Source organism: Myotis nattereri (genome assembly GCF_964212035.1).
Source record: "Myotis nattereri genome assembly, chromosome: 19".
Taxonomy (NCBI): domain Eukaryota; kingdom Metazoa; phylum Chordata; class Mammalia; order Chiroptera; family Vespertilionidae; genus Myotis; species Myotis nattereri.
The window spans coordinates 21,679,139-21,700,254 of record NC_138095.1 but is presented as its reverse complement, the minus strand read 5'-3'; the positions used below and the strand labels follow the sequence as shown (position 1 = coordinate 21,700,254).

Sequence of the window (21,116 nt, the reverse complement as noted above, 5' to 3'; positions counted from 1 at the left end):
ATTAAAATGACCACAGGGCAATGGAATGGACAAGCGCCACTGAATACTCAGCATCGCAGCTTCGCGCCCCCTCACTGCGTGGGTCGCGCTTTCCAGCGTTCAGTTTGCTTCCTTCCCATCAGGGCGCCTTAAATTCCAGACACAAAGCCCCTCCACCCCCCCTCCCCACTCCTCTCGTTCAAACCGATTTGCCCTTGGGAAGCCCTGGTGACCCAAAAGTGTGGCCCCCCCCCTCCCCGCCTTCATCCACGTGGGGAAAGATCGGAATCATGACAGAACAGTTCGGAAACTATCTGGTCTCTACATTTTCAAAACTGGATGCTTCACAGATCAAAAGTGCTTGTTCCTTCTACAGAGCAGCCCGGCCGCAAGGGGACGAAGAGCCCGTTGGCGACGGGGTTCGCGGAGAGCTTTCAGGGGTCCTCAAACTTTTTAAACAGGGGCCCGTTCACTGTCCCTCAGACCGTTGGAGGGCCGGACTATAGTTTAAAAAAAAACTATGAACAAATTCCTATGCACACTGCACATATCTTATTTTGAAGTAAAAAAACAAAACGGGAACAAATACAATATTTGTATTTGCATGTGGCCCGCGGGCCGTAGTTTGAGGACCCCTGGTAGGTGATAGGGTTGCCGGGATGCAGACAGGGACCCGGAGTCTCATTCCGGGGCTGTGGGCTGGATTTGAAGAGGTGGCTTGATTGGGCTCCAATAAATATAAATAAATGTACGCGGGGTCACGGTGCCTGGCGTGGCCCGGGAATCTGCTCTATGGACTTCTGGGAGACTATGGGAGGAGTGGGCCTGGAGGCCGGCGGGGGGGGGGGGGGGCGTTGGAGGGGGGTGCGGGCACCCATTTCCGAGTTCAGCCTCTTGCAGTCCAAGAGAAGTCAGGTTGCCACCCTGGGCCTCAGGGCCTGTCCACTCGAGGCTGCGGCAGATGTTTCATCCGAGGAGAATAAATTAAAGGGCCTTCCTTCCCACCAGGGTGTTTCCGGGGTGCAGCGAGGTGACCCCAATGGGCTACAGGTCATGGACGGGGCCCAGCGGGAGGCCGGCTGGAGGCCTCGCATCTCTGGTCCCAGGAGCATCGGGGAGGGAGGAGGTCAGGATGCTTGTCCACTCTCCTCTGTCCTCCTGACTTGGGAGGCCCCACAGGCTTCCTGTGGAGGTGTGTGTGGGGGGCCGGGGGTGCCAGCAGCCCCCCAGAGGCTCACCCCCTGTGGGAGCAGGAGGAGCACAGGCCCAGGTTTGGGGTGGGCGAGGCCATCAGCTCACAGCAGGGCTATGGGCTTGTTGCCAGGGGCGCCCAGGTACTGGGAGGAGGCGGCGGCAGCCGACGCGGCCACACTGTCCGGGGCCGAGTACGCCGTGTACAGACCCGTCACCTGCAAGTCCGGGAAGGACTGCTCGCTGCTGCCAGAGACGGGGGTCAGGCCCGAGGCCCCCAGCTCGCAGCCGAGGGGGGAGTCTCCGAAGGCCCCCAGCGTGTCCAGGCTGAAGCCCTCGTCCTTTATCTCCTCCCAGAGGTTCCCTTCCAAAGACAAAGGCGTTCAGTGAGCTGGCTCATGTCAGACCCGAGTTCCAATCCCCTCTTAGAGAGGGGCCGGGACCACGTGTGGGATTTAAACACATGCCGTGTTGTCGGAGAAACACCTGGAGGAGCCGGAGTCCCGCCCCAGCCCTCACCTCCCCACGGGGCACCCCTGGGAACGTCACTTCCTCCTAGAGCAGTGGTTCTCAACCTTCTGGCCCTTTAAATACAGTTCCTCATGTTGTGACCCAACCATAAAATTATTTTCGTTGCTACTTCATAACTGTAATGTTGCTACTGTTAATGAATTGTAATGTAAGTATCTGATATGCTGGATGGTCTTAGGCGACCCCTGTGAAAGGGTCGTTCGACTGCCAAAGGGGTTGCGACCCACAGGTTGAAAACCGCTGTTCTAGAGCCTCAGCTCCCCGGGATGAAATGGAGGCATCTGAGAACCCACCCCCTAAACCAAGGAGTCGTGGAAGCACTCGGCCCTCATTCAGGGGTACCATCCTGGTCAAAGCCGGAGGACAAAACAGTGACTCCCTTCATCAGTTTAACACAAGAATCTGGGGAGAAGCAGGGAGGCTCCGACACCCCCGTTTCCCAGCTACAACTAACGCACTAGCTTGCTGGCTGACTACGCTGCTTGCCTGTCCATTTTCCTCGATAGACATGCCTGGAGGGCAGAGGCTATGGGCTAATAACACATAGTAGGTACACCAGTGTTAGTGAGTGGATGGATCATGAGCCTTCACTGAAACCTGACCTTCTCTTGTTCGTTCATTCATTCGTTCATTCATTCATTCACTCACTCATTCATTCCTGTGCATGAGGATGGCCGTGTGCCAGGCAGCGGGGTCAGTGTAACCGGCTTGAGGTTGGCACATGCAGGCTGCAGCAGCTACTGATGGGACGTTTGGGGTTGAAATCCTGGCTCTGCCACTGACTAGCCAGGTGACCCTGGGCCTTCTCTTTGCCTCAGTGTCCTCGCTGGCGGAATGGGCTATGAAGAGGCCTCCCAGGCCTGCTTGTTGTGGGGTGAGGTGAGAGGCTGCCTGTAAAAAGCTGGGCCAGGCCTGGTGTACAGTAAGCACCGTGAATGTATAGCTTGGTGTAACGTGCTGTTCCCAGGCGGTTGGAAGTGTTGGCTGAAGGAATGAGCTGGGGGTGAATGCAGACAGCCCTCCTCTGACTTCCTGCCCCGCCCCCCTCCCACCGTCTCCCCCTCCCCCTCTTCCCATCACCCATTCCTCCAGCCTCACCCTGCAGAGCAAAGTCCATGATGCTGGGGTCCAGGGCATCCACCTCGGGGTTCATGTCGGTGCTGATGTTGATGAAGTCCACGGGAGCCCTGCCCACGGCCGGGTGGGGCAGGGGGCTGGGGCTGAGGTCCGGCAGGGCGTGCAGGGGTGGGGTCTGGGCCGGGGCGGGCGAGTCTGGGGCCAGGTGTGCCTGGGGCTGGACCTGGTGGTGCAGGGGGACCGACTGCAGGGACAGGGTCATCAGCGGCTGGGGCGGGAGCTGGGAGACGGCCAGGCAGCCGTGGGCCATGGCCACCGTGGTGGCGTGGGTCAGCACGGGGGCCTCGGGCTCCCCGGGTTTGCCAGGGCGGCGGCAGCTCTCTGGCCGGTCCGAGATCAGCTTGTCCAGCTCCTCTGCAGGCAAGGGGGAGAGGTCACTTGGCACCCCAGATCCCCGCACGAGGGCCCGGGCGACCTGAGCAAGCCTGTCGGACTCGGTGAACCTCAGGCCCTGCACCCAGGAGATGGCATCGCGCGCTGCACAGGGTCATTGTGGGAATGTGATGAAATCCAAGCTGTGCAGGAACGAGAGGCGCCTCGGACCATGACAGTGGCTCCCCTCATGGGACAGAGCCTTAGAGGGTGGCCCTGATGCTTTTGGGCTTCACTTGAACCTCATCATGGCCCTGCAAGAGGGAGGCGAGGCAGGGCTCACAAGGCCCGTGAGGCTGGGACGGAATGAGCACGGAAGGGGTCCTAGCCACTCCCTGCTCCTAAGAGACAGTAGGAGGTGTTACTGCGGCCTGGCCGGGGGGCTCAGTTCGTTGGAGCATGTCCTGTGCAGGGTCCATTCCCGGTCAGGGTGCACACCTAGACTGTAGGTTCGATCCCCAGCTGGGAAATACAGAAAGGCAGAGAATCTATTAATTATCAGTGTTCTCTCTATTCATGGTAAAGGTTTTGGTATGTTTCTTCCGGTCTTTCTCTCTCTCTCTTTATATTTAGACTAGAGACCCAATCCGTGCACCGGTGGGGTGCCTCGGCCTGGCCTGTGGGGGTTCAGGCCGAAATCGGTTCTCTAATATCCCCCGAAGGGTCCCAGATTACGAGAGGGCGGTTCTCGGGTGATGCACCCCGGAATCAGGCTCCCTCCTCTCTGGTTCCGGGGTGCATAACCCAAGAACCGCAGCTGCCAAGTCACCTCAGCTCAGCAGCTCCTGCGTTGAGCGTCTGCCCCCTGGTGGTCAGTGTGCGGCATAACCACCAGTCAGACAGTCAAATGTTCGCTTAGGCTTTTATATAGATAGATATCCATGTATAGATGTGTGTGTGTGTGTGTGTGTACACATACATTCAACTATCTAGGGAAATGAGTGTGGATATATGCCTATGTGAGTGTTGATAGATGCGCATACATACAAATCTTTGATTTCTGCAGCATTAATTGGCAGAGGCAGAATAACCAGACCAATAAATGGGTACAGTGTGCAGGGTTTGGACCTATTACTTTGCCCTGGAAAAGTCAAACAACTTATGCTCCTACCCATTGCACATGCAGGCGCCTGTTTCTCCACCTCCCGGCCCACTCTGGGCGCTACTATTTTTTAGACCCGTGTCAGCATTTCTGTGTGAGGACTAGGGATTGCTTAGTGGCTTCCACAGCTGGTCACGTCTGCCCAGGCCCCTCAGCCGGCGGACCCTGGGGAGGGTGGGGAAGGGAGGGTATGAAGTCACAGGAGGGAAGGAGGGCTGGGCGGGGCGGGGCTGGGCGGTGATGTGTGTGTGTGTGTTTATGGGGGTGTCGGGCGGGTCTGGGCCTCACCCGGGTTGGCCATGCTCCGGTGGATGGCAGCCAGGTCCTTCCTCTTCCACTTGTGCATCTCCTCCTCCATCTTGTCGATGCGGGCCAGGTTGAGGGCCCACAGGCAGCCCTTGCGCGAGGACCCGCTCGTCTTGTTCTCCACCTTCTGGAAGCACTTGTTCAGGGACAGGTTGTGTCGCACCGAGTTCTTCCAGCCGTCGGGCGCCGTCTGTGGGGAGACATGGGCAGCAGGAGCCCCCTCCAGAGACCCCCCTGCAAACCCTCCTTCCAGGGGGGTCTCAGGCTCGGGCCTCACGGGCTTACAGGACAGGGTCCAACACTCAACCTCGAGTTGGGAAGACGAGAGAGAGCGGTGGGGACTGTGGCAAACTGGAGGGCCTATGCCCTGATTTAAAGGGGCAGCGACAGCTCAACTCCATCGTGGTTCCTACCTGAGAACAGGGCCCAGGGCTGCTGGGTTTTCCACTTTCTCGCCCACTCAGGGAGCAAGCAAGCGAGAGGATGCTAATGCATGGATAACCAGTCAAGTGTATTAACTGCCAGCCAGTTTTAAATGCTCTTAGTTTATTGTTCGGTAACCGGATACTGTAATGCACCTCATATGGTACCCTATTCTCTCTCTCTGCCCTTCCCTCCCTCCCTCCCCCCTCTGCCCCTCCCGCCATGATTTTACAATATTTCTGCTAAGCACACTGTCCAGGCTGGGGACCCCACAGCTTGGCACCTTCTGACCTTCTCCTTTGATGCCAACAAGGACAACATTACTAATGATGAAACCACGTGCCGGGAGCTGCCAGGCCCTTGACATGCAGAATCCTCGCTAACTTGCCAGCCGGGGATGACTCTCCCCATCTCGCAGGCGAGGACACCGAGGCTCAGAGAGGCAAAGGCTCTCGCCGGGTGTGTGTCCTGCATCCTTCTATTTTATACGGAGCCTGTGCTGAGTAGCTAGGTTGCCCCCTCTGCCCTTTGCCCCCGGGATGCTGCGTGAGCTCCTCTTCATCCGTCAGAGCCCAGCTCAAATTCCCCCTTCTCTTTCTGGATTTTTCTGCCCGTGTCTGTGGGAGTGCACATGTGCAAGCATCCTCACCGCCAGGTCTCAGGCATAACTGGGAGCCTGGGAGGGTGGCTCGGTTCGGCCTGGGGCCGTTTCTGGGTCTGACAGGGCTCCGGAGAGGTCAGAGCAGCTCTGGCACCGCCCCCCTCTCCCCCGGCTGCGGCGCCTCACCTTGAAGTAGGGGAAGTGCTCCTTCATGAAGCTGTAGATCTCGCTCACAGGCAGGCTGCCCGTCTTGCTGTTCTTTAGGGCCATGGCGATCAGACAGCTGAAGGCGAAGGTGGGCAGGCCAGGCATGAAGGCGTCTCGGGCCGATGGCCCAAGGTCCCCTCCGCCGGGAAGCCTGCCCTGCTTGACCCACGGGTTCCAGCCCCGACACTCATGGTGCTAACGGTGGATACCTCTTCAGGGCCCTACATCTTCCCCACCCCCTGCCCTTTTTTCCTTGACCCTGAGCTCAGCCATTGATGGCGATTTGAGAAACCCCATCTTTTCCTCTGTTTATCCCTTCCCCATAATAATGTCTGTGGGCCTTTAGACGCTAACGAGGCTGTTTACCTTGTGAGGCACACATACTATTATTTTGATGACTTCAGACATCAGGGGGAACTGAGGTTCAGAGAGGCCAAGCCACTTCCCCAAGGCCACACAGCTTGTGAGTGACAGAGTGTTGCCCTGGGCCCAATTCTGGAGTGGATTCTCAACCCTGGGGGTCGGCTGACCACATGGTGGCCCTTCCTGAGAGCGTATCACACCTGGGGGCTCCCAGTCCCCAAAACCTCCCCCTTGGAAAGTCTGGGCCACCACACCTAGCTGTCCGAGGTGCCCTACAGGCATCCTTCACCCCTCGAGCCCCCCTCACCGCGGCCCACCCTGGACCTCACCTGTAGGAGTAGATGGGCTTGGGGTAGTGTTTGGGGTGCAGCTCTTGAGATGAATGCACAGCCATGCGGGGCTGGGGGTAGGGAGGTCGTGCCCCAAACGGGGAGCCATACAGGCCCACAGGAGGGCACTTCCCACAGGCAGGGACAGGGTACAGGCAGCAGAGAGAGAGACGGTGAGACAGGGCATAAGTCACTCAGGGTAACCCCACCCCCTCCCTGGGCTAGAAAAGCAAGATGAGGTGTGGGGTGGACAGCCCCCCGGAGACAGTCTGGTCTGCACCCACAGCAGGGCTTTAGGGAGAACTGAAGGAAGGAGCCCGTGACATGGACTCGGCGGGGAATGTTACCCCCATGTTCCGGGGGAGTACACCGAGGCTCAGAGGGGTCCCTGGCCAGGCGAAGTCAGGGGTGTCTGCCTCCGAGACCAGGGCCCCTCCGAGCCCCTGGTACCTGCTGGGCGCCTCGGGGGAGTGGGAACGGTGGCTGGGAAGCCGGAGAGTACATCTGTGGTGGGTCCTGCAGGCTGGAGGGGGGCTGCCCCCCCACAGGGAACTGGGTCATCTGCAGGGGCAGGGAGAGGAAGAGACAGAGGGTCAGAGTGACTGGACAGACCCCAAGCCTGCAGGATCCCCCTCGCTCCCCAGCCCATGCAGCAGCACTTACGCTGGCTCTGTGGCTGGCCATGGGGCCCAGGCCCAGCACGCCCGCGGGCGCCATGCCTGCCGGGCCATGGAGCAGGGGCCCTGGGGTGGCTCCTGCATGGAGGTCAGCCACCCCAGCCAGGGAACCTGCAGGAGGGAAACAGAGAGACGCCGTGCAGCTGGAGGCACTGTGGCCTTGGCAGGGACAGCCCAGTCCCCGGGCACCTCCCTCAAGACCACGTGGTAGGGTGGAACCCAGGCCATGCGGCCTGAAGCCCGGACTCTTCACCATACCACCCCGCTGGGGCCAGGCACGTAGTAGGTGCTGGCAAAACACTTCCCTGGGGGGTGGTGATGAAGAATGGGCTGGGGATGATCTTGGGCCAGCCTCCGTTTCCCCATCGGTACCACGTGGCTACCACCCATGCGGTGGACAACTTGTTCAATGGAAGAAAGACTCCCGGACGCTCGTTTTTCAGCCACTAATGCTTCCAGTGCACGGCGATGCTTGCTTTTGCTGATTGCTTTTGCTCAGCACTTTCTGTGTCTCTCTAGGCATTTGATCCACTTGCGGTCACTGCCACCAGCTGCCATTGACTGAGCACCTGCTGTGTGCCAGGCCCTGCGCTCAGCACCTTCCGTGCATTCTCTCTTCACCTCTAGGCCAGGGGCAGTAGACTGCTATGAGGGGTCAGAGAGCCAGTATTTTAGACTTGGCCAGCCAGGTGGTTTCTGTCTTTTATTTTTTTTACAACCCTTGAAAGATGTGAAATCCACTTGTACACAAAGGCTGTACGAAAACAGGCCCGCGGGCCCTCGTTTGCCGGCTGCTCTAGATGGCAGGGGCGGGGCTGTCTGTTCTCCGCGGAACCCTCAGCTCGCAGGGGGCCTGGCACATAGCGGGGAGCCAATGAGTCAATCACATGCCTCTGGGGACGACAGAGTTAGGCACGTGTCACAGATGTGGAGACAGAGGCCCCAAGCGCGATCCGGCCACGGCCACCCCACCGGTGGGTGGCATTCCTAGGTGTCGCCCCTCCCCTGTCCCCCCCTCTCGCCGCCCCACCTTGCCCCTGGGCCTACCTGGGTGAGCGTGTGGTGCACTGGGGCCACCCAGGTCCACGCGGCCACTTGCCATCTGCTGTAGCCGGGGCACGTCCACGGCCGTGAGCCACGACAGTGACTGCAGGTCCCCGGGAAGGTCCTCGTCGCCCGTGGTGGCCAGGATCCTGCAGGGAGGGCAGGCGCTCGGGAGGGGCGGGAGCTCAGGCCAGCTCCAGGGGCTCCCCTACCTCTGGAGTCTCCTCCTTAGCCCCTGACCTCCCCGAGCCTCCCGCACCCTTCAATCTCCCCACCCTGGTCCCAGGACCCTCCCTTTGGCAGCCAGATTACCCAGCCTCAGATCATTCCTGCATTCACTCTTCTAACACGTTCCTTAGCCCCGGCCCCAAGATGATGAGCACTAATGTTTGTTGAACACTTACTATATGCCAAGCACCATATCAAGTCCTTTCGAGGAATTAGGCCATTGAAACATTCCCGGTTAATCCATAAGGCAGGTAGTACTATTGTACCCATTTTACAGATGGGGAAACTGAGGTAATGGCGTCCGCGCTCAAAAAGCATAGTCCCACTCGAACCAGGAGGTCACAATTTGATTCCCAGACAGGGCACATGCCCAGGTCGTGGGCTCTGTCCCCAATAGGGGGCATGCAGGAGGCCACTGATCAATGATTCTCTCTCATCATTGATGTTTCCCTCTCTCTCCCTCTCCCTTCCTCTCTGAAATCAATAAAAATAAATTAAAAACAAAAAAGCATAGGCCCATTCAATCCCCAGAGCAACCCTGACAGGTAGGACATGCTCATATCCCCCTTTTACAGATGGGGAAACTGAGGCTCAGGGCACCGAGACCACTGGAGGCTCCATTTAGGACCCATGCGCCCCAGGCAAAGAACAGATTCATGAGCCCAAACAGCACCTTCCATGGAAGGAGAAAGGCTGCCCAGCGAGGATGCCAGGCAGGTGCCCGTTCTGCGAGAGCACTGGGCCCACAGCAGCACCTCGTCCCGGCGACAGTGTGGCTGCACACGGGCCAGGAGCCCACCCCCTGCCCACCACACCCGCCCCCCTGAGCCAGGGGCTGTCTGGTTTGTTGCCGGGAGCCCCGGGTGCGAATTCCAAGCTCCAGGAGTCACACAGAGAGCTGGAGAGGGAGAGAGAAAGCGGGAAGAAGTGCCACCTCTGCTTCTCTCGGGCACGTGACCGGGACCCACAGACGGGCACCGGCCTCCGCCCCCTGCCATCTGCGAACCCCCCGGTCGGGTATTCTCGCCCTCCTTCTCTCTCTTCCTGTCTCTCGCTTCCCCCTTCTTCCCATGTCTCCTGCTCTCCTTCCCTGTTTTAGGGCCACAATTAGCGTTGCCATGGCCACTGCTGCTCAGTTGTCACAGGGCCTGGGCCCACCGACCTGGCATCAGGTGACGCCCAGCTGCCCGGCGATTGGCTGCCTCGCAGGAAAACACGGCCTGGAAATGATTTGAAACCTCGGCGGCCCGTGTCGGAGGCAGCAGTTGGCCCGGCTGCCGTCCGCCCCCACGGCCCATTGTGTGACAAACGACTGTTGCCCCAGTGGCACGTGGCCCCATTGTCCTGGGGCCTCAATGCCATTGTTTCTGCAGCCCCCCCCCAACCCCCAGCTGCCGCCCCTTGGGCCACTTGTAACTCGTCCGGCAGAGTGACAGCCACACCCCGGGCCTGGGTGATGCCATCTGTCCCCTCGGCCCGTGGAGACCCCGGAGTGAGGCTGAGGGAGAGAGCCGGGCGTGCCACCCGCTGTCAGGAATGCCTGGCTGGCTCCCGCCCACCCCTGCTCACCCCACGGCCGGCCCGCCCACCGCCCAGCTTCTGGTGGTGGGAGCCCCACTCCCGCTCAGCAACCTGCTGTAGCTCCCACCGCCCTCACCGCTCCGCCTGGCGCTGGGGCCACAGGGAGGAGTGGAAGGGAGTCCCTGCTGGCAGGTTTCTCAAGGTGGGGGCCCCATCGGAGCCCCAGATGGTGGTGGGGTGGCTTGTAAACAAACCAGGTTCCTGGGCACCCCTGTGGATCAAACCTCTGGTGGTGGGTGCATCTCGCAGGCAGTATCTATGGTGGTTAAGGGCTTGGGCTCTGGGTTCTAATCCTGGTCTCCACTTACCTGTGGGCCACTGACTCAACCTCTCTGAGCCTCAGTTTTTCATCTATGAAATGGGGATAAAGACAGTTCCTATCGCATAGGGTGCTGTGAGGATTAAATGTTCCTGCGTGTAGAGCACTTGGAACAGTGTCTGACTGAGCTGTCACTCATATGAATATCAGTATTAATGTTCATGATCAACTGAGGGCCTCAAGGGAGTGGAGGACTTCAAAGGTTTGGGCTCTGGGGGGCACATACACCTCCTGCCCCTGTGGTTGCTCCCACTAGGGCTTTTGTTTCTTGCTCACTGATGGGGAGCCCTGTCTGTGACAAGTCCCCCACCTGGTTTGAGGAAGGCGCATTGTCAGGGGTCACTCCTTAAACCCTGAACTAACCGTGTCCGCTGCTTTTTCAGAGCCTGGGCTACATTCTCCCTCCATTTCACAGATAGGAAAACGGAGACCTGAGCAGTCCCATCAATGCTCTGAGCACCGTTAGTGTCCCCCCACCTGAGCCCCAGGGAGCCCTCTGGTTAACCACAAACCTCCACCTTCTCCGGAGCCCCGCTAATGTCCCCAGGAGGGCAGGGGCTGCACCCCCAGACCTTGGGGCCACCCCAGGCCTGGCAGGGAGGAGGCCAGGACAGGGGCAGAGCCCCCTGCTGGGTACAGGTGGCCCCAGGAGATCCTGATGCTGAAGCAGGAACCACACCCCCCCTGAGGGAGGAGCTGGACCCCTGGAGTCCAACCCAGGGCTGGGCACACAGTGCTCAGTAAGTCCTCAGGGCTGGACAAATGAGCACACAGACCTGGGTTTCCCAGATGCCCCGCCCCCATCCTCCCCCGTGGACACAGCTTGGGGTGGCGAGCCCCTGTTGTGTGGCCAGCCCTGAGCTAAAGTGGGTTACGTGTTTGGTCTCATGTCAAACTCACAAGAGTCTGATCAGACAGGTATTGTTATCATTACTGCCTTCCCATTTGCCAGATGGGGACTCTGAGGCCAGGGAGGAAGCGGGCTTGTCTGGGATACCCCAGCCGGAGACTGGGTTCCTTATAGCCCGCTGTCCTTTCCCCTGCCCTGCAGGAGTGGTTGAAGGACGTGCTCTGTGCGTTCTAGAAAATACTCACACTGTGCCAGCCAAGAGGGAACCACTAGCTGCCTGTGGCTATTTACATTTAAATCCATTAACATTAAAATCACAGGCTCAGCGTCTCCATCACACCAGCCATATCCGATGTGCTTGGTGGCTGCCACAGTGGACGGTGCAGAAAGTCCTACCAAGAGGCAATGGTCTAGAACCGTGGTCGGCAAACTCATTAGTCAACAAAGCCAAATATCAACAGTACAACGATTGAAATTTGAGAGCCAAATGTTTTAAACTTAAACTATACAGGTAGGTACATTGTTATTAACTTAATTAGGGTACTCCTAAGGCTTAGGAAGAGCCACACTCAAGGGACCAAAGAGCCGCATGTGGCTCTCGAGCTGAAGTTTGCCGACCACGGGTCTAGAACATTCCTTTTGGCCTTAATGGAAAAATCTGTGGTGTTTCTACATCTCCTGATCACAAGTACAAATCTGAGTTAGGTTTGGAAATTTCAGGAGCTGACTTAATGGGATTCTGAGTTTTAGTATGTTTCCTTGTAAAAGATTCCCCCAGCAAAAAGGGAGAAAAAGGCAGATATCTGCAACACTGTCAACAATAAAATAAAATAAAATAAAAAAGGAGTCCCCCAGCTCACCCCCTGCAGCAAGGAGGTGACAGGGCAGGGCTCTGTAAACCTGGGAGCTGGGTACGCAGGCCACACACCAAGTAGTGAGCTCCCTGTCCCAGGGGCATGCAAGCAGGAGCCGAGGGCCCCTGTTGGGTGAAAGGTGAGCCCACGCAGCCTCCAAAGACGCTGTAATTCATGGCAGTCGCGTGCAGGTAACCCCCTCATTGCATTCCCAAAGCGTTACCATCCTGGCACGCTCCTGTCCCTCTGATGCCTCAGTTTCCCCATCTGAAAAGCGGGGGTGGCAGAGGAGACGTTCCCTCCGCACAGCACTGGCGCTGGGGCCCCAGGAAGGCAGAGTAGCACAGTGGTTAGAAGCAGGCATGACCCCAAGGCGGGTGGGCCCCACCTGCACGCTTCCTGGCTGTGTGAGCAGCGGCAGGTAACACCTTCCCTGGGCCTCGGTCTCCCCGTGTATAAAATGGGAATAAAATGGCACCTACACTGCACGGGCTGCGGACAATATGGGAACAGTTCACTAAGCATTGGCTGAAAAAGCAGCGGACACGGCTAGTTCAGGGTTTCAGGAGTGACCCCTGACAATGCGCCTTCCTCAAACCAGGGGGGTACCTGTTACAGACAGGGCTCCCCATCAGTGAGCGGCCAGCTTTGGGGGCAAAAAAAAAAATACAAATACCTGTCCGGCACTTCAGAGTCCCCTCCTGATTCAGAAGGCTGCCCACAGCTCCCCACTCCACGCTGGGGGGCACTTCTTTCTTTTCAAAGCTCAGCCAAATCCATCTTTTCCTTATTAACACGCGCGCACACACACACACACACACCCCTAGGGGGCATCATCACCCCTTTCACAGATAGGAGAGGTGAGGCCGAGCAGGTCAGTGTGCTTCAGCTGCCTCCTGGCAGCAGCCCCAGGTTCCTCCCCAGCACCTCCCACCTGCCCTCCCCAGGCCTCAGTTTCCCCATCCGGGACACAAGGGGTTGGCTGAGTCCCTTCCATCTCTGCGGGGCTGCCACTGGGACCCACAGCCTGCAGGGCACCTGGGAAATGGGGGGATGCTGAGGGGTGGGAAAGGGGGGCAGAGCCTGGTTAGGAGCGAGGAGGCACCCTGGGAAAACCCACACCAGAATAACAGGTCATCAGGGTCGTGACGCAGCCAGCATTTCCCGAGGGCTCCTACGTGCTGTCAGCGCAGGGTCCCGTGAGCCCTGGTGGGTTTGCTCAGAGGGCTCTGGCTCCTCACAAGGCCCAGGCCCTGCGTGAGCCCCTCTCAGCCGGGGAGCCCAGGCCACGTCCCCCCTCATGTTCTCTTTGTGGCATTTGTGCCGTGATTATGAGTGTGGGCTCTGGGGTCGGCCAGGCCCGAGTTTGAATCCCACCCAGCCACTTAGTAGCTGTGAGCCTTGTCGGGCGTCATCTGCCTCTTTGAGCCTCGGTTTGTTCATCTGTTAAATGGGGGTGCTGACACCGATACCCATCTCACAGGGTATTTGTTTTGAGGATTGGATGAGCCCATGCAGGCAGGTGCCCAGCTCATCAACGTGCCCCGCACGGCAGAGGTTCCGTTACGGCAAACGTCCTCTGAAGAGTACGGATTCAGCATAAAGCGGCCTCCGTGGGGATGGCCACTAGCAGAGGGTCAAAGCATTTCACAAACATTTCCCGAACTTCTACTTGCCAGGCCCTGTTCCGGGAAGTAGACAAAACTCGTGTCCAAGGAGCTCACTTTCTAGCGGGCTAGGGGAGAGGAGGGAGACCTACCACGTGGCGTGCCCACCTTCCTGCCAGTCCTCTTAGCTCTGCACCTTCTTCATCTCCCGACGGCCTGTGGGGTGGCTACTGGTCATACCCATTTCACAGATGGGATGGCTGAGGCCCAGAGAGGGGAAGAGATGCCCCTCAGCCACACAGCATGTCAGCAAAGGGGCTGGGCTTTAAACCACTCGCCCTGGAGCCTCTTCCCTCAGCCTCTGCCAGCTTGGCTGAAGTAAATGGGGAAGAGCAAACCACCGTCATACCATTTTTAGAAGAATCTGCTAGGTGCCTCCACGGTGGCAGAGCCATGGTCAGGGGACCCTGTGGTGGTCCTGGGGGACGTGAGACACCCCTGGCTGCCATCCTACACTGACGGGGGCGACCAACCTGACAACCTCAACCACGTCCTTAATCAGTCATGTTGCTGGAGGGATGGAAGATGAGCCAGGGGGGAAGGGCACTAGAGGGGTGAGCCCAGGGAGACCTGGACTCCAGTCCTGGCTCCATTCAATGGGGGGTCCTTGGGCAGGCGACCCGATGCCTTTGAGCCACCGTTTCCTCCTGTGCAGGACAGAGGTGATCACAGGGCCTGCCGCTTGGCTCCGAGCAGGTAAACCACGGGGAGAGTGCAGGACAGTGAGCGGCTCAAGAGCTAGAGATGCGCTTGTGAAACACCCAGCGGCCAGAGTGGCCTTTCAAAAGGGACATCAGAACCTGTCACTGTCCTGAAAACTTGTCAGGGAGCAGAGTCCAGCTCCTTGCCATGATCTGGCCCTTGGCTCCCCCCTTCCTTTCTCTTCCTTCCCATCCCCTCTGCTCTGGCAAACCTGTTTATCTTTTAGTCCCTCCAACAGTCTGTTCTCTTTGCACATGCTGTTCCTTCTGCCTGAAATGCTGTTCCATGTACTCACTCCCGGCAGGCTCTTTCTCAGGCTTCTGATCTCAGCCTAAACGTCCCCTCCTCTGAGAGTCCCTTCCTGGCCACGCCCCGAACCCTAGTGGCCCTTTGTTTTGCATTTATACACGTTTTGAGCCGCACTCTACAAGGGTCAGGATGGGGAACCCTCTGTTTTGTTCAGCTCCCCGAACAGGCCTGGCAGCCTGTGGGCACTTATTACATACCTGCTGGAGTAGACGAGGAAGGCAGAGCCTCCATCCCAGCTCCAACGAATCTTGCATGCCGCGATCTCTCTCCATTTTCCGCCCACTTAGATACCACTGCCCCCAGGAAGCCCTCCCAGACCAGTCAACATCTGCCAATCTTTCCTCCCCTAGAATGATCTGTGCCATTCGTGTCTACACGTGACACAGACTCCCACGATCACCTATTACTTTTACTCGGGCATCTCTTCTCATCTACATCCGCCTTGTAGACGCTAAACTCCTGGAAGACAGGGATCACTTCGTCCTACACCTGAATACAGACTCAGAGGACACCAGTCCAGGCTTCCATTCTCTCACAAATATTTGTCCACCGAGGCGAACTGGACCCCAGGACCATTGCCCTGTCTGTTCAGTGACATGCGATGGTGTTCTTGCAATGATGCCCGCATAGGGATACACATATTTGTGGGGATCTTTGCCTACAGAGCTCAAGTCAAGCCCACGGCGAACCCTTTATTTCCTATCTTGGGGTTCCTTAGAGTTGATATAGCAATTGAGCAGTAGAAGGAACATCTGCTGGGGGTACAAATCCCATGTCAACCCCTTTGTAGCTGTGGGACCTTGGGCAAGTCCCTTCACCTCCCTGCACCTCAGTTTCCTCATCTGTAAAATGGGTTAGTAACGATGATTCCCACGACAGAGGGCAGATAAACTGTAAGACAGTGGCCAGCATACAGGAGGCGCTCAAACCATGATTCTTCCTGCCTCCTCACTGCGTTCTCTCCTCGTGCCTTGCATGGTCACTGGGAGGGATCTGTCCAGAAAGTACTGTCCCTAGGGGGTCAGACGACCGCCCCAGCGGTGCCCTGGGTTGTCACCTCCACGCTGGTTACAAGAAGTCTCACCTGCCTCCTCCAGATGTGGTTAGTAAGAAACTGTTACCTCACCACAAACTGTTCTTGTTTCGAATTCAACCTTCACGCGGAAGGGATCAGCATTTCACAGGGGTGTTTATTTAGCCAACATATCTTTTGTAGCCGTTTCCAGGAAAAAGGAACTCAAAAGCAAGTGCGGAAATGCCCAAGGGGGAGGGAGCATAATGTGAAAGGATTACATTAGGAATCAGGAAAGGGGCATCTTCCCTTTCTAGAACTTGGCTTGGGACGTGTGTGTGTGTGTACGCGCGCTGCATGCATGTTTCTGGGGGTGGGACTGCAGGACCCCGAAGGAGGGCTAGACCTCAGCGAGGCTGCCCTCTTCCTTGCCCACAGTGTAGGCTGAGGAGCTGTTCAGGCACCAGGAGAGTGAAGGACTGTAAGGATGCTGGGACGGTCCCGCCTCTGACAGATGGAGCCCACACGCTCTGCAAGGAGGTTACAACCGATGGGGGTGGGGCTACACTGACGGGGGGGGGGGGGGGGGTTAACCATGGCCATACAGAGCTCGGCAGGGGGGCAGGTTGGAGGAAAGGCAAGTGGTGTTCGCCCGTCTGGTCCATGGGACAGGATTTTGTCATCACGAGCATATAGCCTGGATGTGTTATATCTCACACGATGTTCACCCAACCACCCACCCACCCAATGAGTATTTATTAAGTATCTATTACGTGCCCCGTGCTGTGGTTCACAGATGAGAAAACCATTGCCCAGCAAGGAGAAGGGGTTTTGCCAAGGTCACCTAATTTCTGAGAGGAAGGTCTGGCCTGGTCCTGGGAGAAGGTGAGGGCCTGAGGAGCCAGCAGCCAGCCTTCTCTCGTCTCTCTGGGCCTCAGTTTCCCAGTCTGTAAAAGGGGGTTGTTGGACTTGACCTCTAGAATACATTCCAGAGGTCGAGGCAGGTGGTTAAAATCCGTGGTCCAGCCCCTTCCTGCGTGCATGCCTTTGGGGGAGCCGCCTCCTTGCCTAGAAGCTGGGATAATGCCAGGACCTGTCTCTAAAAGATGAAATGGGATGGTGCACTTGCTAAGGAGCTTAGCAGGTGCCCGGCACACAGTAGGCGCTGAATAACGATTTCTTAGCGCTTCTAAGAGGCTTTGAGCCAGGGGGAAAGCAGCTAACCCACATTGAGCACAAGCCGTTTGCCGTTGCCCGGGAGGTCAGGGCTGCCCCAACCCCTGGCCCCTGGCCACAGGGTTGCAGGCAGGGAGACTGCTGCCAATTTGTTGTCGAGGCCGGGCCACTGACTCCCTGGGGACAGGGCGGCCGCCTCCAGCTGCTGCCCACTCCCCCCGCCTCCCCGAACACAAGCATTGAAAGTTAACGGCCAAACTGGGCCCCTAGGGATGAGGGGCAGACGGCTCTGTGGAGGGCTGCGTGGGGGCTGGAGCCAGGCTGGACCAGCAGCCCTGAGGGGTCCTTGGAGCCATTCTCCGAGGCCTGGGAGGCATTCTCCGAGGCCTGGGAGGCGGATGAGAAGCCCATAAACCTCTCCAGGGCCATTACGCAGGGGAAAGTGGGATTTGGGGGTGGGGGGGTGGGGGGGGAGTTGGTGTATGATCATGAAAACGTCCCCTCTGCCCCAGGCCTGGCTAAACAACTTCTCTAGATGGGGGCGCAGAACCTCCTAATAACCTGAGAATTGGGTTCTCTCATTGCTCCGCTGCACAGATGAAGAAACTGAGGAACAGAGAGGGCAAGGGACTTGTCCAGGGTCACACAGCTGGGAGGACCACGTATTCTGTCCCAGCACCTGTGCTCTTCACCAATGGGGCATGGGGGGTGGCAGCCACCATACCCTGCGGAGGCCACAGCCTCGGGTGCAAGTTCTCACTGTGCCCATAACGAGCGGCATCACCTTGTGAAGCCATTTAATCTGGTCGGGCCTTGGTTTCCTCATCTGCCAAATGGGCACAACAGTGCTACTCTGAGGGGGTCGCTGGGCCCAGGTCAGGCAGGTAATAAGGGTTAAGAATCCACCAGTGATGATGATGATGATGATGGTGCTGCTGCTGCTGCTGTCATTCTGCCTCCTGGACAGATTAGCTGTTTCACATGAGAAAACAACCCTGAATCCATGTGAATGACAAAAACCGTTTGTCCCAGGATCATTCCATGGGCAAGCAGCAGAGTCAGAAATTGTTATTTAATCTTTATAGAAACTCCAGGTCGTGGGTGCTACCTCTATCCCCATATTATGGATGAGGAAACTGAGGCTCAGAGAGCTCCCCACAGCCAGAGAAGCTGGGATTCTAATGGACTGCAGAGCCCAAACTCGCAACCCTTACGCTGCCCCCACTCCGCCTGCCATTATTTAAACCCTTGGGCGCTGGCGGGAAACCCAGAGGCCTTTGGTTGTATGATCCTGGGAAGGGCCATTTCAGTGTCCCCACCTGTACAATAGGACTCATCAGAGCAGCGTCCCAGGCTGAGATGAGTGCTGGAAGGGAGGGGCTGGCATACAGCAGGTGCTCACCGGTTGCTGTGTGCCTGGCCCACACCTGGGGTCGCAGCTCCACACACAGCAGGCTCCCGGCAAATGTGTGTTTGAATTTGCGCCTCATCTGGGCCTCAGAAAGCAGCCTCCAGACCCACAGCCCTCAGGGAGCTGCCTCCCTCTAATTGAGGTGGGGGAGGGGGGGGGTCTTCCCCACAAGGCACCGGAGGCAGATGGGGATGTGAGGTGACAGCCTGCTCATCTCAGGCCAGCCCCTGTCCTGCTCCCACTCCATAATCTGGTGCTCGCCATGGGGGTGGGGCTGGGAACCATGTCAGGTCTCTCAAAGCTCAAGGGAGAGAGGTTGTGGGGGGTGAAGGGGGCACTCCAGGTCCTTCCTTTTTCCTTCTAATCCCTCCCATTTGCTGTGTGATCTTGCACAAGCCCCTTCTCCTCTCTCAGCCTCAGTTTCCCCATCTGTAAAAGAAGGGGCTGGACTAGTTGAGCCCCCGAAGGGCCTTTCTAGGCCTGAGGTTTGAAGAGAAAAAGGTGAAGCCTCCCATACGTCCCACCTCCACACCCACACTTGTATTTCCCTTCACCCTGTCTCAAGAAGTCCTGTATTTTGGCCTCAGTCTCCATCTCATTTATTCTTCAAACACATGAGACCTAGAAGGGACCTTAAGACCATCTAATTCAAGAGCATCATTTACTGACCAGGAACGGAGGCCCAGAGAGGGCAAGGGACTTGTCCAAAGTCACACAGGAAGGCGTAGAACCCAGGAGTACACCAAGGAGGATGGGAGCCCGACCCATTTTGGGGGCATTTCCTGGAGCCCTGTTAGGGCCACTGGAGGGGAAGCCATGGCTGCTTTTGTCATCCTAACATTCGCCAGGATGCCCAGTCTCTAAACCAGGAGAGGGCTTCTCTTGCAAAGGACAAAGAACCACAGGCATTTAGAGATCCCACCACCCCGGGCCATGAGCTCAGCACCCTCAGAGAGACCGGCCTGGAAATCAGAACGTCCCAGCTCTCCTACAGAATCCCACAATGCAACGTAACAATCGTTTTCAGGAATCGTCAACAGCACGCACCCCTTTACACAATGACGAAACATAACGTTTGTTCTGGTGGAAGCCCTCACCTGTACTCCTGCGGAGAGCGGTGATGACTTGGCCCTGAGTGTCGAATAATTCCTGACATTATGGATGAGACGTCACTTTCTATCATCTCCTTGGAGAAAAGACAAGCAGAAGACAAAGCTGCCGTGAGCAACGATGTGGACAGGGCAGAAACCACCGCTTTCCCACAGCTCAGAGGGACGGAGCTCAAACAACCAACAGTATACGAAAGAAAAGAAAGAGAAGAGAAGAGAAGAGAAGAGAAGAGAAGAGAAGAGAAGAGAAGAGAAGAGAAGAGAAGAGAAAAAGAAAGAAAGAAAGAAAGAAAGAAAGAAAAGAAAGGAAGAACCAGGAAGAAAAAAAAAGTACTAGAGAATTCCTGGGTGTCCCAGGTCACTTTCCCAGGGCAATTCCACAGGGTTTTAGAAGGAAGGAAGAGAATGGAATGAAATTCCAGGTTCTTTCGAATGAATGGGGGAAGGGCAGAGGAAGACTCTAGAATCTAAATGTCAAGACTTGGGAAGTGTGGACTCGCACAATAGACATCAGAAAAACCTGATTCCTTTTCCCAGGCTGATATTTTCAACCGCACGCAGTTCTGATCACTTTGGAAATAAAAAGCAAGAAAGGACAGCTGGAGGTGTCCTGCCTGTTTCTCCCGGGGAGCCCCGTTCCCACTTGCAAAAGGAGGAATGCCCGCAGGGCTCCCGCCCTGGAAATGCCTTCAGAAACGCCACCTGCCCTTCTCCGGCAAGCCAATCCAACCCCCACCCACCGCTGCCTTAAAAAACAGCCTTTAAAAAAAGAAATCTTTCCTAAGTTTCTCAAAGCCTGAAACGTACACAGAAACCCACCAAAGACTCTCAGATCCGCCCTAAAAGTCATTCAGGGATTCCCAGGAAGGAAAAAAATAAATGAAAATAGAGCGGAATAAGGCAGCCCGCCCCAGCAAGCCCGGTGCACGGGTCTCCGCCCTGGAAATGCGGTGCCGGGCACGTCCCGGGCGGAGGGAGCAAAGCCGACCTTGCATGGCGGTACCTGGAGCCAGTCCTCGCCGGGCCGCCGCTACCCGCGCTCCTGGGGTGGGCGAGGGCTGCGGACGGGGACGCCCTCGCGCTCGCCCCTCGCGTCCTGCAATTTGGTCGCCGTCGCAGCCAGAACCGTTTTTAAATTTCCCTCTCTGGAGCTGTCCAGCTCGGAGCATGCGCAGTAGCCCCGCGGGGGGTCTGTCCCCCGAGGGTCAGTTACAGGGCAGGGTCAAGGGGACGGCAGCCGGCGCAGCCTTGCGCGCCTTGGGGCTCCAGGTGGGGCGGGGCGCAGGGGTAGGGACACCCCTCTTCACACTCGGCCCACGGTGGCGGCAGCTACATGCCTGCGAGCTTGCCTTGAGGAGCGATGTAGGCCAAAAGAATTAAATTGCAAAAGGATACTTGGGTGCATGAAAACTTGCAATCCGCCCCTGCCCAGCGGGAAGGGCGGTGGGCGGATGGAGAGATTGCAACCCTCTTTCTCCCCTAAAGAGGGGACGGGCCAGGAGGCCGAGTCGGGGCCGCAGGTATAGACCGGATGCCGGCCACCTGTCCCTTTAAGAAAGTTGCGCCCGGGCGGGCGGGCGCGCGGCGCGGGGCGGGAGGAGACCGCGGGGCCGGGAGCGCTCGCGCCGGGCGCCTC

General features: G+C 57.6%; 1 protein-coding gene across 2 annotated transcripts; it reads right to left on the bottom strand.

Moving 5' to 3' along the window:
• Positions 1–1,274: 1,274 nt before the first annotated feature.
• On the bottom strand, positions 1,275–19,754 carry FOXN4 (forkhead box N4; the record flags this gene model as incomplete). 2 transcript variants are annotated; one of them, XM_081114067.1, is made up of 9 exons in its annotated part: positions 19,469–19,671; positions 8,266–8,411; positions 7,205–7,329; positions 6,992–7,102; positions 6,542–6,669; positions 5,829–5,925; positions 4,601–4,808; positions 2,800–3,192; positions 1,275–1,534 (listed from the first exon to the last, which is right to left on the bottom strand). In XM_081114067.1, exons 1-9 carry the CDS (start codon positions 19,552–19,554, stop codon positions 1,275–1,277), a joined length of 1,554 nt encoding a protein of 517 aa, XP_080970193.1. In that variant the 5' UTR covers positions 19,555–19,671. The 2 variants fall into 2 exon arrangements, with proteins under 2 accessions (XP_080970193.1, XP_080970194.1); XM_081114068.1 differs by having other exon boundaries at positions 6,992–7,329; positions 19,469–19,754.
• Between the last annotated feature and the right edge of the window lie 1,362 nt (positions 19,755–21,116).